An 18,384-nucleotide genomic window follows, 5' to 3' on the forward strand; every position below is an offset into this window, starting at 1 on the left:
GCTTTAAAAAAAAAACCACAGCTGAACCATCCTACAGGTCGCCTGCCCAGAGCGCCCACACCCCAGCAGAATGTCCTCTGCTCCAGGCTTATGCTGTCAGCAGGGTGAGGAGCCCTGGCCTTGATGCTCCTGTGTTCTGATCAACAGTCTCCCTTATCCTCAGGCCCAATTGTGTCAACGTGCTGGTCACCACCACTCAACTAATTCCTGCCCTGGCCAAAGTCCTGCTGTATGGGCTGGGTTCCGTGTTCCCCATTGAGAACATCTACAGCGCAACCAAGACAGGTAGGGAACCCCGACCTCGGGGCGCTGCCGGGAGGGTGAGTGAGCTGTCCATTCCGGCGTGGGAAGTCTAAGGAAAATGGCACAAAGGAGGTTAAAGAACTTCTCCATGGGCAAGGCTCAGACCCCCAAAACTAGCCCCTCAACCCACTTGCTTTAACCTTCGCTTCCAGGAAAATTGTATTGTTGCAGAGTGTGTTAGCTCCTACAAATGTGCTCCCACACACCTTGAATGGGGGGCTTACATCAGAGTCAGCTTATTTCCCTCTCGAGTAACAGACCACAGGTAGGTGATCCAGGTGAGGGGTGGCCGTGTCCTCAGTCACCCAGGAAGCCAGGTCCTTCCTGTTTAATTTTTCCACCCTCCTCTATGGCTTCATTCTCATGTACGTTTGTGGTCACATCAGAATCTTGCCATCATCACTCAGCCTGCAGAGAAGAGGGAAGGGGAAGGAGTGATACACTTCTGATATTCAGAATCACTGCTACTCGCCTCCTATTGGCTCAGCTTAGTCACGTGGCCCCAGCTCGTTGCAAGAGTAGCTGGGTGCATGACTCTTCGCCAGGTGGGACCATGAACTTCAAATTATTAAGAAGAGGAAACAGTTCCCACCACAGCATGGTACTTGAGGCGATTTTAATTTAGGTGGCACGAGTCATCCGAAAACCTTGAATCTAACTCTGAACCACAGAGTGGAAATTGTTGTTTTGTTAATTCTCTTTCCGGGGTATCTCAGCTCAGCACTAGCCTGCTTCAACACTTCTCAGCACTTGCTGATCTCTGTTAACAAGACAGCAGGCCTTAGGCTCAGAGCTTTCCGCAGATACGGGGATTTAATACCCTGAAGATAACAGTATCATTTATCGTCAGGGCACATAATAACGGATTTCTTTTTTTGCGGAGGGGGTAGAGCTGGGTTTTATTAGACATTTTTAGGTGAAATAGTGATCATGTAAAATATATTTAGCTGCAAGGAGTCAAAGCTGAAACGGGACAGGAATTTGGCCTCCAGTGCCCTGTTCAACTTCAAAGTCATCATTTGTTCCCAATAAATAGGTCCCTGCTCCACTAACGCTGCCTACCGAGCACCCCGGCCCTCGGTGACTTACCACCCGTCTCGTTCTCGCCCTGGGCTGGCTCCAGGCTCTGGCCTGCTCCATGTGTCTCTGCCCTATGACCAGTGGGCATCCAGGGCCCGGGACTGGCAGGGTCCACCCGTCCTGTGCGCAGCCCTGCGGAGTGGTGGGGACATGCAGTGTTAGTCTCATGCTGCACACCTGGCCCGCTGCTCTGACCCAGCCCCGCTCCCCAGAGGAGCTGCCACTATGACTCCCGGGGGCCTAGAGTAGAGGAGGGGCAGGGGGGGGGGGGGGCAGGGGGGGGGGGCGTGGTAATTTCCACACCCTCCTCCTGAGCCCAGGAGGCCTAGCTGGGCTGGAATCCTGACCCCACCCCGGCTGGGCACTCGAGGGCAAAGGACCCCGGCACCCTCTGCCTTCCGGTCTGTGAAGGGGGTGACCACGTGCCTCTGAGTGTAGGCTGCACAGTGGGGCTGAAACCTTCGGCGGCTCCAGCCGAGCTCACCTTCATGGCACTCCGCCAGCCCTGAGCCGCTCACCTGTGGAGCAAGGACCCTACATTGTTAAATTCATCAGAGTCAGTGGCGTGGGGCAGGAGTCGGGAGGGGATTTGTCTCCCAGGAGACACTGGGCAACGCCTGGAGATGTTTTCCACTGGCGAGCTGCCCTGGCACCTAGTAGGTGGAGCTCAGGGACGCTGCTGGGTGTGCTAAGGGTCAGGGCAGCCCCTGCAGCAGCGAGCGACCCTGTCAGAGCACCCAGCACATGGGGACTCAGCCAGCGCCAAGTCTCATTCCATTGTTACTTCCATTACCACGAACACGCTCACCCAACGGGTTGGACTCAGATCCAAATCCAGTGTCTGGATTTATGCTGCTGCCCAGACAGCTGGGCAGAAGGGAAGTGCCAAGAGGGAGCAAGAAAAAGCACCCGGGGGGGCAGTGGCCAGGCCAGCTTGGGTGTGGGCTCCCCGCCCATGGTCACGCAAATCCCAGCTGCTCTTCCTCCCCCTGGGGTCCTGGGCAAGTCACTCACTCCTCAGAGCCTGTATCCTATGTAAAGCAGGTCTGTCTCCTCCACCAGACAGCTGCAGAGACCCCGGGCTGCCTCCTGCCCGTCACCCCGGCAAGCCCCTAACCTCTGCGCGCCTGCCCGGGCCATTGTCACGGGATGTGGGGACAGTGTGCCCTCAACCCCTGGCTGCAGGCTGAAGTGAGGGTCCCTGGCCCTTAGGAAGGCTGCCCACAGGGAGCCGCGGGCCTTACGTGCCACACTCTGGGTGCTCACCACGTCTTTCTCTTTCTTCCCTTCCTCTGCACATCAGGGAAGGAGAGCTGCTTTGAGAGGATAATGCAGAGATTCGGCAGAAAGGCCGTCTACATCGTGATTGGCGATGGCGTCGAAGAGGAGCAGGGAGCCAAAAAGGTACGTGTCCTCCGCAGGCCGCTGCGTCCTCCCTGACCTGGCCGGGGCTCCCTTCCCAGGCGCTTTCCTGGCCAGCCCGTTCCCATTTGCAAATCGCAGAAGCATCCTGAGTAATTTCCTTCTGCAAATCCCCCTCTGAGCCTTTGGCTGCCGACCCTGGTCGCCCTGGATGTTTCTGGGGCGACTGCGGAGGGGGGAGCCCGAGACGCCCTGGCAGGGCAGGCCGGCGGGGGGCTGTGCACGTGTGTGTTTTATTTAATACTCACTGATCATATGTTCCAGGAACCCTTCCCAGTTAATAAAGACAGCATTACACTAATGAAAAAGAAAATCCTGCATTTGTGATCTCGGGGCCCGTGAGGAGAAGGGCATGGGGGTCTGGTGGCCGCAGCCCTGATCTGGGAGAAGAAACAGCTGCCAGAGACCTGGGTCTGGACCTGTCAACAGCATCCCAGAGAGCCTGTCACCCCCACCCAGAGGCCTGGGAAATGGGTCGTTAATGTCACAGGGCTTAATTTGGGGGACCTGGTTTCTCCCTTCCCGCGCTGGCAACAGATTCCAAGGAAGTGCAAAACCCTTTGGGGCCTAAGGGGATAACACCCAGGAGAAGAGGGAGGGCTGGGGAAGGGAGCCTGGAAGGCTTGGCATGTACCGTGCCATCTGCCTGGAGTCCCCCCTCGCCCTCCTCCCCGGCTCACAGGCACTCACCCTTCAGCTCAGCTTCAGCACTTCCGAGGCAACAATTCTCCCAGCTGCCCGGCCCTTCTTCGGGGGCTTGTTCCGTCCTGCCACAAAGGAAGGACTTAATGGCCGGTGGCTTCATCACTGGCTGCAGCTGGTGCGTAAGCTGTTAGCTGCGTACCTACTGTGTGCAGCCACAGTTCCAGGCACAGGCCATGAACCCCTGAGTGTGAGGTGAGCGTCAGGCAGGGCCAGGAGGAAAATAGAGCAGGAAACAAGCAGCGACTCGGGCTGTCTGAGCGTAGAGAGTGGCCAGGGCGGGCCTCACTGAAGGTGCCATCTGAGCAAAGACAGGCCTGGGGCAGGTCGGTACCCTGGCCATTGCCAAAGGCCTTGCTTTTAACGTGTATTTATTTCTGGGACTTTGAAAATGAATCGATTTAGAGGGAAAATATTAAGTAATCGTGACAGATGGGCAGGACAGGACCACAGCAGCTGTGGCGAGTCACGTGAGGATTAGCCCGTGATCCCCCGGGGCTTCACGAACACCAGCCCACTGCAGTCTGGTTGGCCAGAAAGCCCAAGGCCCACTGCTGGGGCCCCAGGGGTCTGCCCCAGCCCCTCCCTTTTCCAAGTTCAGACCTAATGGAAATCTCCGCCCTAAGCAATGCCACAGACCAGAACACAGCTTGGCTCCTATCAGAGCTGGGCTGGGCCTGAAGCCCTCGTACCCCTGCACCTGCCCTGTGGCTCTCACCTGGAGAACGACGGCAACGTTCACACACCTAGCTGCTCACCTTACAGAGAGGGTGGTTAGGGCAATGTAGCGAGTGTTTTGAAATGACCCCTTTACTGTAATAAAATGCTACTGGATAACATAATCTCCCTGCCACCATCAGATCCAAAAGGTGGCTAACAGTGGACTGTCAGGACTGGGGGTATGCTTGTCCCCAAAGACCCCGTCATGTGGCTGTGACCGAAAAATGCGGAGGGACTCTGGAGAGCAGGGGCGGGAGCCGTAACTCGGCCCCTCCCAGCTGCTGACCTCCACGGGGAGATCAGAGCACAGCGGAGCACAGACCTTCCCTGACTTACACGCTATCTGCACCCCAGAGGCCATCGTAAGCATGCAGAACATTCTAAGTGACCCATGAAGTGGAGAGCTCAAGCTACTAGGAACAAGTCTGTGCTTACCTGAGTAGCTAGCAGACATTTGAAAATCACCCAGGTCCCAGGGCCGTGGGAGGAAGCAGGAGGAGCCCGCTCTCACCTGCAGGGGAACAAAGCACCATGACGTGAACAACTCACACCTGGAGAAATTTCCACAATGACCCCTAAGGGTCAGCAGGTTCCTCTGAGAGCTGTGGTCATGCTCCACTATGAGGAGCCAGAGATTCTGTGAGCCGCACACCCCACCCCGGCCCTGCTCCCACAGAGCACACCAGCTGGGGAGCACATTCGCCCTAAATCCCAGCTCCGCCATCGCAGAGGGGGCCCCGCCCATGAGTGAGGAAGGCTGAGCCCTGGCGGCTCCTGCCTGATGGATGGGAGTCATTAGCCTCAGCCACCTGACACCGGGGCAGCGTGAAATATGGTGACAGGACCAGGGGCTTGACTGTTCCAGCTGACAGTGTTGTTAATATCTCAGGTCGCTGGGTCATTTGTCTCCACCTCTCTGCAAGTGATAAATTTGCCTGCACTCTGGAGCCGCCGGCCCTGGGCTGGGGGTGCCTGAGACATTCTCTGCCACTCCTGCTCCTTTCCTCCCAGAAATACAAATGAGGTACACTCTAAGGGGGGCCTGACCGTCCCCAGCATCCATCTTTGCAGAGAAAGGGGCACTTGGCCGGATCAAAGAGGGGTGAGGAGCTGGGGCAGTTGGCAGGCATTAACACGATGGCATCTGTTGCCCATAATGGATAATTTTCTGCTTTCCTCTGTGAAAGAGAAAGAGGCAGAAAGGATGTGCTCATTGAGGACTTCACTTGAGAAGTCACCTTCCCTCTGTTCCCCTCCCTCTTTTCATCCCTCCCACAAGTGTCTTGAGCACCTACTGTGTGCTTGGAACCACAGCAGCAGCCATGAATGTGGCTTTGCGAGCTTGACCCCACCACAGGGCCTTTGCACCTGCTGTGTCTTCTGCCTCAACTCCATCCTTCCAACATGTCTGCAAGTTTTCTACCTTCTCATCCTCTGGACCCTACTAAAGATCACCCCTCTTTGGACTCCTCCCCTGACCAGCCATCAAAAACCAGCACCCTCCTCCCAATTGTTTCTACCCTACTCCCTTAATTTGTCTCCTTCACGGCACTTTTGAGGAGACGAAAACACGCTGTTTGTTCCCTGTGATTCCAGTGAGAGCCTGTTGTGCCCAGCCTGCAGGCCGGCCATGCAGGGGGTGCCAGGAGGCTCTGAGGGCAGGGCGGCAGGCATAGGCCCTGAGGGGTGCCTGGGGACTGGGAGGCAGGCGGGCAACTGAGCCTCCCAACCGCCCTAGTCTTTATGCTCCTTCTCGGGGCTCTCGAGTTCTCTCGGGGTCTTACCTCTTCTGCAGTCATGGTGCTCATCTCCTCGTAGTGGTTCTCCGGCAGCCATCCTCCTGGCTGAGTGACGCTGCCCTGCAGCCCCGCCTTCAGGCTCAGATGAACCCACTTACGCATACCCAAGCCCATGCTCCAGGTGCCCACACTCAGGCATGCGTGCCCGAGCCCACACGCCCAAGCGCCTCCAGCGTTAGCACAATCAAGGCCACAGGTGGTAGCCGCAGAAGCTAGGGGCATCAAAAGCCTGACCATTCACTCACCCTAGAGAGCCCCGCGAGTGTGCCGCCCGGGGGCACAGCCGTGCAGAGTCCCTGCCCTCCAGCTCATTTCCTTGTCTCAGGACCCTTGAGCACATCTGCAAAATCCCTTCAGCTATGTGGACATCTTTGGGGGGCTACTGTTCTGCCCACCACAGACCAGAACGGTAAAAGCGAGCGATGATAAAAAATGCTGGCACAGTAGTAGGGCAGAGCCCCCAGGAAAGGGCTTGATGTGCTCCAGGAACCTAAGGGCACCTCGCAGCTTCTACCCCGGTAGGAGTCGGACCTACAGGCTGCGTCCCACAGGCCGCAGGCACCATGTTTCTGTAGTAAATAATTTAAGGCCAATGGCTGTTAACCTACTTAATGATGGCGTAAACGTGTGCTCACCTCACAAGATTAGAAGTAGCTGCGCCCCAGGCTGTTTCGGTGGGCCAAAAATAACCCAGCCTCCATTTAATTTTTCTCTGCTCTTCTAAACATCTTTGGCTTCTTAATTTCTCATTTGTTGCCTCATGGCCTCAAAACAGCTACCATGGCTCCAGGCATCACACATTAACGTGATCACATCCAGCAGGATGGGAAAGTCAAGGCCAAAGAGTTCTCAGGCGCTTCTCTCTAATCGTGGGGGGAAGCCTTCCCCAAAGCCCCCGATCAGCATCTTCATTGGCTTCAGCAGACCACAAGGCAGAAAGGATACAGGCCACATCCCTGAAAAACAAGGCTGGGTTTGCCATGGCTCACTTAGATGCTAAATCCTCCACATCTGAGCACAGTGCTGCCCACTTCTAAGCTCTGGGTGGCTACTAGGTAGGCAGCCAGTGGTTAAATATTCCAGTGACTGAAAATGCCATCTGGTTCCTTCTCTGGAACCAGATGAGGCCCCCTCGAGCCTCAGCCTCCTCACCTGTGAGATGAGATGAACACAGCGCCTTTCTCTGAGCTAGCAATTAGGGTAATGGGGAAATGCAGTGGCTTGTTGAGCAGCCCGCCTGGCACTCAGTGGGCACTTGGGTGTTCATGATGTGGTGTGGCTGCAATGAGGCTGACTGGCCGGCAGTTTCACTTCAGTGACATCGCCCCGCCCTTTTCTCTTCCCCCATTTGGAAGGGTGGTTGTGTTTTTGTTTTTTGATTTTTCATTTGTTCTTGTGGTGGTGGTTTTGTTTTTTGTTTTTCAGGGAGTTTGTGTTCTTTTTTGTTTTATTTTGTTTTGGGTGATTCAGTGCAATGATAAACATCAAGCACTTAGCACTGTGTCCTGCTCAAAACGTAGAGTGAAAGAAGTGGATTTGAAAGATGGTTCTTTAAACACTGTCTGTCACAGACTTACACAACAAAAGCCAAACTGCATCATGACAGACACACGGCCCCCCTCTCCTCCCTCCCTACACATGCGCACGCAGCTCCCAGCCCCCTGAACCTCAGAATCCCTGTCCATCCTCCTTGGTTCAGACACGCTCCCTGTAACACTCTCCTTCAACAACCTGCCATGACTCCCCGGGCTCAGCACCCCTCCACCGGACACCTGTCGGCCCCCCACCATTCTGTCACCAAATGAGGGGCTGCTTCCCCTGGCTGGTCCCCGTGCCATTTCACCGCCTGCCTTTCTGATTTTTTCGTCATCTTTCACAGTCTTATTATTTTGAAAACTACTGGGAACTCCCCACACTCCCCACACTCCACGTCCCCACATTCACCCTCCATGTCCATGTCCAGTATGTCCTGCAGCCTTCCTGTCTCTGGCCTGTATTTTGCAGGTATGTCCCGTGTTCGTGCACACAGCCCTAACACTGGCGGTGCTCGGTCATGCCAGGCCCCGCGTGGGCCCACAGCAGCTCTGTACAGAGGTACATGCCTGTGGCTCCCCACTCGTGGCGCAGAGCAGAGCCTGGCACGCAGCACCTGCCCGTGCAGTAGCTCACTGATTCACGGCGGCCAGTGGTCTCCTCGCGGCCACTGTCAGCATCAGCTCCCCTCCACCCGCTTGCTTCACAGGCTCCCGCTTGTGACCGCACCGGCCCGTTCTCTGAATGCTCCCCCTTCCATCAACGCACACAACAGGGTTGAGAAGGGTCACGCTAAGGAGGCAGGGCAAAGCATCCCTGCCCCAGAGAAAAGCAGACCAAGCAAGCCACAGAAAGAGCGCACTTCTGCCGGCCCCTCACCCCAGCCGCCCCCTCTTGGGCCAGCTCTGTGGGTCCAGATGGAGCTTGGCAGTAGTCAGGAGACTCACCTGGCCGAGGCTTCTCAGAGTGGCAGGACTAGAACAAACAGCCTAAGACCGAGATCACGCTGAAAACGCAGCCAGGGAGCAGGCAAGCGGCGAGGGCAGGGCCGGGCCCAGGTGGTCAGACCGGGGTCCAGAGAGGTGGTCACTTGGCCACCCAGGTGGGCACGGCCAGGTCAGCCGCTGCAGTCACCTGACGCCCTCCCGCTTGGGAGACGCCCCCACCCAGGCTAACTCGTCCTGACTAACAGCCAGGCTGCTCCCAGGGCCGGGGTGCTGGGCTGGCTGGGCCGGGCTGGTTTTGGGGGGCCGTGGGGCCTGGAGCGGGGCCTAACCGCGCGGCCGGTGTTCTGTGTTCCAGCACAACATGCCCTTCTGGCGGGTATCCTGCCACGCGGACCTGGAAGCCCTGCGGCACGCGCTGGAGCTGGAGTACTTATAGCCAGGGCCCGCCGGGCCGCACCCACGGGCCGCGCCCGCCAGAGGCTGGACACCGCGGGGGCCCCGCAGCCCACAGGGGTTTCCGGTGACCAGAGCTGCCCTTTCAGCCCAACGAGAGTCCGAGGAGCAGAGCGCCCAACCGCGGCTTTGGAAGACTGAACTTTGGGGAGAGGGGCTGGCTCGAAGTCCAGACTTTTCTACAAGACTCGAACAAAAGCAAGGGCTGGCTGATGCGGAGCAGCGCTCGTGAGAGGCGGGACAGCGCACTGTTTTTTCTTCCTTTTTAATTTATGGACTAAGCTCGTTACTCTGGTAAAACGCCCCGTACCGGTGTGGTCGGTTTTCTTGGTCGTTGGTTAGGTTTTGTTCTTCAAGCTGGCGTGCAGCGCTCTGCTCCAGGATGAACTTCGGGGGGACAATCATTGGTTCTCTGGACGTGCGTGAGGGAGGCGCCTCGGGCCTCGGGGGGATTCTTGCTTGTTTCTGTTTTTAAGGACCTGACCTGTTGTCACGTGGACGGTGCGCCTGCCTGACGCTGCCATCTTGTTTTCTAGGACGCGGGAAGCCTGGGAGGAGGGTACTTTGTGACGGATCAAAGGCATTAAATAAAGCCAGGTTTACATTTTGAAGTGGAGAGGATGTCGCGTGTCGTTAGCGCTCTTGCAGCTTCGGAATGTGTGGGTCTTTCCAGAGAGCTTTTCTGTCGCAGAAGAATAAAATCCAAATCCCGTGTGGGCTCAAGCGAACATTTAAAAAGTGACTCCAGCATGTTAAGGGCTAAAAATCATTTTTCTCATAGTAGACTTCCATGAGAAACGCTAGCCATAGAATTTCAAACACCCAAAAAAAAGAATTTCAGGCATCCACATAGAAAGAGATGTTAAGCAAAGCAGCTAAACTTTCCCCTTTGACCCTGATATTTACCTGTAAGATGGGCTGCTGCTTCTCTGTGTGATAACTAAATGTCAAAGACTGGGCCTGCAGAAGCCAGCAGTCTGCGATATAAGTGGTGTAGCCTGAATTCTAGATGATTCTGAGCTACCAGGTGCAAAACCAGTGTCTTTCTCATCTCTGTGTATGTGGTACTGAGAAGGGTCAGACACAAAGATGACACTAAATGCCTGCTGGACAGTGGGTGGGTGATGGGTGTGTGGGCAGGTGACTGACGGTAGGTGGCTGAGTGGATGGCTAGCCAGGTGACCGGGAGCTAGAACTGCACGGTCATCAGCTGTTTGCCTTTATTGTATAGCCAGGAGTGGAGTGTCTTGCAGCTCTCTGGAACACTCCTAGAAGTTGAGTAACAACTGTTGAGGGCCACTCCGAGGTGATCGCCAATTGCATGTGCTCTACATTGTTGTGTAGGTTCAATTTAATTTTTTGTACCAGTTTCCCCTGACCACCGGGCTTTCCCCTCCCCTTCCCGCTTAACCTCAGAGCCCACGTGGTATTTATTAATGTCACTAGTTTTGATATTTTACTTTATCAATTCAGCCTCTGATGTCCAGTATTTGTTTCACTGGTTCTGGCTTGCTGTTGTCAGACTGATTTCGACTTAGGAAATCATTCATTCACATTACCAACAACTCGAGGAGGCATTTCTTCATCAGATACTCAGGAGCATCTATGTATCTGGCACAGCAGACACAAATTCGAATAAAAATTTGTAAAAAAAAAAGTTGCTACATGTCACCGCCTTTTTAAAACCTTAGATGTATATATAACACAAGCATTCCAGTGAAATTCATATCACAGATAAGAGCAAGTTAGTCCTGCAAATACGTAGAGCTTTCAGAAACAACCACCAATTAAAAAATTGTCAAATGGCCAACATTTTTTAATGCAACTGGTTCTTAAACTTTAAAAAAGATGTTCAGTCTAACTCATAATAAATGAGAAATGCAAATATATTGAGGTATTTATTTTCCATATCAACCTGACAAAACACATCAATAAAGATTGTCCACATGCTGACATGTCACACCAGGGAATATTGTGGGTGTAAAAACAGAGCAAACTTGAGAACGACTCCCAAACAAATCATGAAAAAAGGGCTGACAGCAAACGGAGGCATCTCCCGGGAGGCCCTTCCCGCCTCCCCTGTTCCACCCTCTCCTGATATCTGACCGGGAGTCTGTCCTGCTCCGGAGGTTCCTGAAGGACCCCAGACAGTACAAACCTTCCGGGCCGGTTGCTTCATGCCTCGGTTTGGAGAAGCCACCGGCTCGTGGCAGGGATCTGTAGTGCATTCTGGGTAAAGCAGCAGCACCCGGCACGCCAGGCGCACTCTTCACTCCCCACTTCCCCCTTGACCATTTTCCTGCTGCTTCCCATCGCCCGCTCGGCGCCGACGCGGCAGTGCTCACCAGTGGCCACCAGAGGGCAGTGCTACCTCGCAGCTGGCAGAGCCGCCCGCAGGTGTCACCTGAAGTTGGACCAGAATCCGCCATGCAAGGCGCCCGCGAGTTCCAGAAGTATCGCCGTCAGACCGGGGATTGCTTCCATGAAATGGCGGCCGGTGAACGATGTCTTCAAGCCTGGAGTGGACAGGTGGAGTGCTGTGGTCACAGCGGGTGCAGGAGCCCGTGGACACTGGGGCTCCAGAGCCTCTGGGCTGGGCAGTGCCCCTCACTCCTCCAGCTCTCAACATAGCTGCTCCCTTTTTTTTTTTTTAACTTATTTATGCACACAGAAGTGGGGTACAGGCCAGAGGTGCAGGGGCGGTGAGAGAATTCACCAGAGACAGAGTGGAGAGCAGAACAGGCCAACTGCCAAAGTACCCTGCTGAGGGGGCAGCGGGGGACGGTCAGGAGCGGTCTGCCGCGCCATGTGCATCACCCCAGAGCGGGGATCGAACTCGTGCTGAAGTCGCTTTAGCTTCTTAGTGCTGTGTTTAACCCACTGTGCCACCAGCTGCTGCTGTTTTTAGTGGTGTGATTGTAATCACAAAGTTGTTTCCCAGAAGTTGGGATTTGTTTTCACATCCATAAATTTGTGGATCACCATCACTGGGGTGGTGATAACCTGCTTCAGACAAACACTGGTGGTTGTTTTAAATTCAGCTACTGAACATTTGGCTCAAATGAGTATCTGCTGTGGGTGAGGAGGGTGCCTTCCCCCTGCAGCCCCACCCTCTCAGCTCTCCTCATTCGCAGGTGGCTCTCCTCATTCGCCGACCTGCTGGCTACCTGGTGCTGTGACAATGGAAGCTGTGGTCACAGCCGGAACTCTTTGCAGTGATCAGCTGGAGGTGCACTGTGGGGGTTTGCAATACCTGCTCAGCCTCCACCTTTCTCTCTGATGGGGGCTGGTCCACCTCCCCACAACCACGTGTGGTCTTTGGGGTAAAGTGAGGTAACAGAAAACAGGTGTGAGCGCCCAACAAAGGTCAAACAATTGAACTTTCAAAATGAGACATCACTTAGATCACTCCCACCTGAGGCAAGAGCCCTCACGCCTGTGGCCTGGGGCCAGTCCCATCTGGGCATGATTCTTCAGCAAACCCAGAGTGGGGTCACATCAGGGTGAACAACCCACTTTCTGATATGGCTCCTGCCCAAGGCCCAAGGGGAAACCAGCTCACTGCACAACACCTCAAGCCAAGGGCCTCCCAAGGACAGGGAGCTCACGCGCACCCCAAGATACCTTCTGGCCCTTGTCTTGCTCTGGGTCTTGCCAAACTCCCCTATCCAGGGGCCCTCGCCCTACTCACCCTCTGGCCTGCTGAGCGCCCCCTCTCCGCCCCTTCCCGAGAGCGCTGGGTGGCCGGCATTTGTCCACCAGAGCGGCCTTGCAGACACTCCCGAGTGGCTGAGAATGTGTCTCACAGCACAGTGGAATGACAGGCATCTACCTACCTGCACACTCCCGGCAGCTCCGGCCTCCGGCCGGCCCCAGCCCACCCGAGATTCCCCTGTGGCCCTTCCTCCTCACATCAGCAAACCCCAAGGAGCTGGACTTTTCTGGAAAGCGTCCTGGGGGCCCCTCTGGTCACCTGCCACCAGCGGGCCCTCTCCTGCACAGCCCAACCCTGGAAAAGCGCACATCCGAGGACCACCAAGCCGTTTTTCCAAAACAGTTTAATTAAAAAAAGGTGAAGAATCTGAAAAACTGGGGGGCGGGGGAACCCAAAAGAGCATACCGTGAGAGTCCACTGGCTCAGTCACAAAGAAACACCATCATCAAAAAAGATATTTAAGTTTAATACAAATTTTATACAAAGAAAATGTGAAAAAATACTTCCATATGCTAAAAGCAATTATGCTTCACAAATAAGGCCAGCTAGGCTATTTTTTTTTTTTTTGACAACTGCAATTCACAAACGCTCTTTCCTCTCCCACGTCCTTCTAATATTCTTTTTTAATTTCTTCTCTAATATGGGTGAACTAGCTGGAAACTGTACAGTTCGCATCCTCTTATCAACAATGAAGAGAAAGTAAACGAGACTGAAATGTACAACAAAATGTACTGGAATGATATCGTACAATTAATTTTCTCATATACATACGTCACCTTTTGCTTTGTTCAATGCTTTTTGTTTTACACAACATACAGAATGGTGCGTAGCAGCCCCCGAGTCCCGGCGCGCGGCCGGCCGCTTCCTCTCACACGGCCCTTGTGTCATGCTTACAGAAAAACGCAAAACTCCATCCTATAAATAATACGGACATGCTTCCTCCGGGCCCCCGCGGGTCCGGCGGGGTCCCCGCAGCGCGCGCGCGGCGCACACGGCGCATCCACAGGGCCCCCCAAGGCAAAGCCCGAGCACTGTGTCCGAGCTTCTGCCGCGGAGCCCGGCGGGCAGGTTTCCGATTGCTCCGGTCAACAGGGGCAGAATTTCCTTTTCCCTTCCAGGAGGAGGAGCAAGATGGTGGAACTCACCGGAATCAGCGAGCTGCTCCCTGGCCTCGGGGTGCAGAGACTTGCCTTTTAGAGCCTAGTGATGCACTCGGAAGGGGGCTGATGGCTTGAGTGAGGTGCCCGCGCGCCCGGCGTGCACCCCGAAAACGGAAAACAGCTCACTGTCCCCGGGCACCTGGGCCCAGGGGACAGCCGGACTGACCTACCACTGTCCCCAACACCAAAACATCCTTTTTGGTGTTGGGGGTGTTTTTCTAAATTGTTTTTTTTTTTTTATAAGTTAAAGTCGATACAAATATAAAAAGAGGAAGGTCCTCTCGGTTCGGTGACATCCACAAATTGTACATTATTTACATGTAAAGCACAGGCTTTGTGTGGGCCGACGCTAATGCTGGACGCTGTAGTGTAGGGGCCCTCGGAGCTGGCGCGGCGCCAGGTCTGAGGTGTGGAATCTTCAAGTCTGATGGGGGAGGTTCTCTGGTCTTCCTCTGCTGTCTTGTGTTCCCGGTGTCCTGGTTTGAATTTTCCTGCAGGGGGCGGGTGGCTCGGCGCGCGTGGCCCTAGTCCCAGAAGGTGTCCAGCCGGGACTCTTTGGGGAGAAGACTCTTGGCGCTGGTGCCGGCGTTGTGCTCCGAGCGAGCCGACGCGCGCTTCTCGTCGCTGCCGCTCCAGCTGGGCTTACTGCTCCGCGAGTGGTCTGCGGAGGGAGCCCAGAGTCACGGTCAGCGTGCCCTCCCTCCCGGCCCTGGCCGCCCCTCCAGCCGCCCACACCCCGGGCCACCTGCCCCTCCCCACCGGAGTGAAAAAACTTCGCCACACACCTCCCTGAATGTGAGCTTGTGGAGTCGAAAGTAGAACTTACTTTGTTAGAATTTAACCAGAACCGGCCTCCCTGGGGGCGCACGGGGTTAAGCGCAGCGCTGTAAAGCCGTCTGCACCCACTGCGTCCATCTCCCGCCAGGGAGTGACCCACATGGCGCGGCAGACCTCTCCTGTCCTGCCCACTGCTCCCCTCAGCAGTGTATTTCAGTCCATCCGCCTGCTCTGCTTCCCACTCTGTCTCTGGTGAGTCCTCTCACTACTCCCCCCAAACCTCTGGCCTGTACCCCAGTTCTTGAGTGCATAAATAAATCTTTTTCTTTTTCTTTTTTTTTTAAACAGAACAGGTGGTTGGAAAAACAGGTGCCACACTCACAGTGAAGTTTAGTGCGAAAGGCACTGAAACTGCCCAGGAAGGCATCTTTTGGGCGCTCCTGGGACTGGGCACCTTAGGACTTGGTAATCGCCCCTGGCACTTGGACCTTAGCACCAAAATTCGGCCATTCATCTGCTGGCATTAATGGAGTTCCCTAACTGATCTCCACAGGTAAGTCGGAAAAACAGGCTCGTTAGCAAACCGCCCGATATAAAATACAGGCAGGGTGGTCAGTGCCCCCTGGTACCTCACCTCCCGGTCCGCCCTCAGCCCCCTCCCAAGGACTCCTGTGGCACACAGCAGTTTGAAAACCCCTGCCCAGAAGGCGGGGACCCCTGCCCGCAGAGTGAGGGCGCCCGCCAGCCACCGGGGGGCGCCATACCGGAGCCTTGGTTGGAGCCCAAGAGAATGGAGGACGGAGTCTCCCTGGAGCCGGAGAGGTCGAGGGTCTGGAAACAGAACAGAGAAAGATTCAAGGTACTGGGGTCCATGCAACCCCCAGGGAAGCCTACTGGGGTGCGGTGCTCTATCTCCACTCACAGGCAGGTAGATAGTGCGGGGCTTCTGGAACATTCGGTTTCTCCAAATTTACTGACCTACCCACCCCCCAGATTTTTATTCAAAAAAAAAAAAAAGTATTACTTCAAAATCATATTCACATCATCTTCTTACAAGGCAAGAAAATCAATGAAAGCAAAGGATTTTTACTGATGGGCTTCATTTTCTACTCTTCACAGCACAAGAAACTGTGGCTGAAACTAAGCAATCGTCTTGGCATCTGCTGTCCCCACGTCCCCTGCGCAGGCATGGGGCTAGAAGGGGTCACCTTCCCCCGTCAGTAACTTGGGTGAAAGTGACTGAGATGCGGTGGGGGCAGGGAAGCGTGGGAAGGGCGCCCGGGCTATGGGGATGGCGCCGCGTGAACGGGGAACTCCCTGGACACCAGACCGAGTGGGCAAAGCATACAATGTATGGCAATAAAGACTGACGTTAAAAGTACATAAAATTAAAACAAAAAAAATTGAAATACCAGATGGTTTCACTCGTAGCAGGAGCGTGGGGGGTGGGGGGAATAATAATTATAATAATAACAACAATAACTATACTATTGAACAACTGTTACCAGATGGCACAAGGGTGAACTGGTGACAGGAAGGCCACGGGGATTATAACTGAGATGGGAAAAGGACAAAATGATGTAAACCTAAACTATTATAATTTTTAAAAATTATAAAAGGAGGGCCCTCCCTGGTGGCGCAGCGGGTTAAAGCACAGCACTGAGAATCTAAAGCCGCTTCTGCATGAGTTCGATTCCCGCCTGCCCCGGAGGTGACCACATGGCGTGGCAGACCTCTCCTGACCCGCCCGCTGCTCCCCTCAGCAGTGGACTTTGATCATCTGCCTGTTCTGCTCCCCACTCTGTCTCTGGTGAAGCCTCTCACCGCCCCTGAGCCTCTGGCCTGTACCCCAGTTCTGTATACACAAATAAATAAATCTTTAAATAAATAAAAAAAATTATAAAAGTAAATAAATTGACGGAGGGGAAATTTCGAGTTCAGGTCCTCTGTCACGCTGGGCACCGCCCAGTGGGCTCCACCGGGCTGCCCTCACCGCTGCCACCCCGGCGGTGCCCAGCACGCACCAGGTCCGCGCCCCTCCGGCCCGCCGCCCCACCCGGCCCCCGGGAATGGGGCTGAGCCCCACAACAACGGGCTTTCAGGGTGGCGGATGGGGCGGGCCTGAGGCGCCAAGGGCGTGTCCAGGTCAAGGCCGAGGGGCACTCACCGAGCCGCTGTCCTTGCTTTTCTCGGCCAGCGTCTCCTTGTCTTTCGAGGCGCTGGCTGTCTCCGGAGGGGCTGCCTGGGTGCTGGAGGGGCCCCCCTGCGCCGGCTTGTTCAGTGTTTCTGTGTTCGCCTCGGCATCCGCTTCCTGCTGGGGGGCGGTGGCTGCGGCACAGGGGGAACAGGCGTCAGCGACTGTGAGGCTTCGGGAGCCCAGCGGCCAGGGGCGGAAACCCGACTTTGTGTAAGGAGAGGGGGTACTTTTCGGGCCCTCCCTGGCGGCACAGTGGGTCGAAGCCAGCACTGTGAGGCTGTCTGAGGCCGCTGCAGCAGGGTTCCAGCCAGCCAGGGAGCTGACCCATGTGGGCAGCAGACCCCCATCTCCTGCTGCCCCCCTCAGCAGTGTGTTCAGTCCATCTGCCTGTTCTTCTCCCCACTCTGTCTCTGGGGAGTCCTCTCAACCCCCAAACCTCTGGCCTGCGCCCCAGTTCTTGTATGCGTAAAATAAATCTTTTTAAAAAACAGCTAACTTTTAATAGCTTGATCCAGATTTTAGGCTAAAAAGCATACTGTACCAATCACTCCTAAAAGGCAAATTCTTAGCTCAACAGTGTACCCGCTCCGACACCCTGAAACCAGCTTGCCCCATATTAAGGGATTCAAGGACTGGGGACAGGTTAGTTCCAAACTAACCACTTTGCTTCACAGAAGAAAAAGGAATCCACCCTTCTTCCACGCTGGGCACAACAGTTTTGGGCCAAACTCTCACCATGGGTGGGGGAAGATAGGGAGGCCCCCCCATGGGGGATGGGTGAGGGAGACACCCCTGTGGATTGGGGTGGCGCACCCCACATTGTAACGAGCTCAGCCGCATCCCTGCCTTCAACCCACTAGATGCGAGCAGCAGCAGCCTCCTTCACACCTCCACTGCCAGTGTCTTAGGGTGAACAGGACCCCCCAAGCCCTCCCACCCACTGCCATGGCCCCACAATGAATACAAGGCCAAGCTCCCGACCTGCTCCCCACGTCCCAGTGAGGGGTCCGCAAGCTGGGTGGGTGAGAGTGGCGGGGGCTGGGGGCTGGGCGGGCACCACCTCGAGACAGTACCTGACTGGGTGCAGGACTTCATGTGCTCCGGCCAGTGAGCCTGCTGGCAGGGGTAGTCGCAGTAGCTGGTGTTCCAGCAGCAGTAGAAGATGGCCTCCTTCCTGCAGTTGGCGCACCACTGCTTCTTCTTGGTCTCATCCACCGCCTGCTGCTTCTCCAGCTCCAGCTGCTTCTTCACCTCAGCGATGAGCCGGTCCCGCTCCTGCTCCAGGCTCTGCCGCATCTCGGCCATGGTAAGTTCTAGAGCGGAGATGGGAAGCCAGCTCCGTGACGCGCAGCACGTGGGCTGGGCCACAGGCCAGAAGGGGCACACAGGTGCGAATCCTGCTCCAAGATGCCCGAGGTGAGCCCCGCCCCCAGGTGAGAAGCTATGGGGTCGTCATCTGCAAACCCGTCTGGTCATCAGAGCTGCCGGTGGTAATGAATGTCAGGTGCACAGTGGCGTGACTCCGGGAAAGCCTCAAACCACGCCGCATCGAGCTCATCTTGAAATGGATCATTAG

At 55.4% G+C, this 18,384-nt stretch overlaps 2 protein-coding genes across 12 annotated transcripts in view; one reads left to right on the forward strand and one right to left on the reverse strand.

The window, feature by feature from the left end:
* Window positions 1-9,557, forward strand: part of EYA2 (EYA transcriptional coactivator and phosphatase 2) — a 124,648-nt gene extending 115,091 nt beyond the window's left edge. Inside the window, exons 13-15 of the mRNA XM_004687449.2 lie at window positions 164-285; window positions 2,687-2,787; window positions 8,862-9,557. Of these exons, the coding sequence (XP_004687506.1) occupies window positions 164-285; window positions 2,687-2,787; window positions 8,862-8,942 (304 nt within the window). The 3' untranslated portion in view covers window positions 8,943-9,557. The remainder of the gene's footprint in view (window positions 1-163; window positions 286-2,686; window positions 2,788-8,861) is intronic.
* Window positions 9,558-13,011: 3,454 nt separating this feature from the next.
* The window catches only part of ZMYND8 (zinc finger, MYND-type containing 8), a 96,554-nt gene continuing 91,181 nt past the window's right edge, over window positions 13,012-18,384 (reverse strand). For all 11 annotated transcript variants that reach the window (XM_004687451.2, XM_004687455.2, XM_004687452.2 and 8 more), the window contains 4 exons: window positions 17,882-18,121; window positions 16,779-16,939; window positions 15,376-15,442; window positions 13,012-14,495 (listed from right to left, as the gene is read on the reverse strand). In XM_004687451.2, the coding sequence (XP_004687508.1) occupies window positions 14,359-14,495; window positions 15,376-15,442; window positions 16,779-16,939; window positions 17,882-18,121 (605 nt within the window). In that variant the 3' untranslated portion in view covers window positions 13,012-14,358. The remainder of the gene's footprint in view (window positions 14,496-15,375; window positions 15,443-16,778; window positions 16,940-17,881; window positions 18,122-18,384) is intronic.

Source organism: Condylura cristata, unplaced genomic scaffold (assembly GCF_000260355.1).
Source record: "Condylura cristata isolate star-nosed mole 26May11 unplaced genomic scaffold, ConCri1.0 scaffold00022, whole genome shotgun sequence".
NCBI classification, from domain to species: Eukaryota; Metazoa; Chordata; class Mammalia; order Eulipotyphla; family Talpidae; genus Condylura; species Condylura cristata.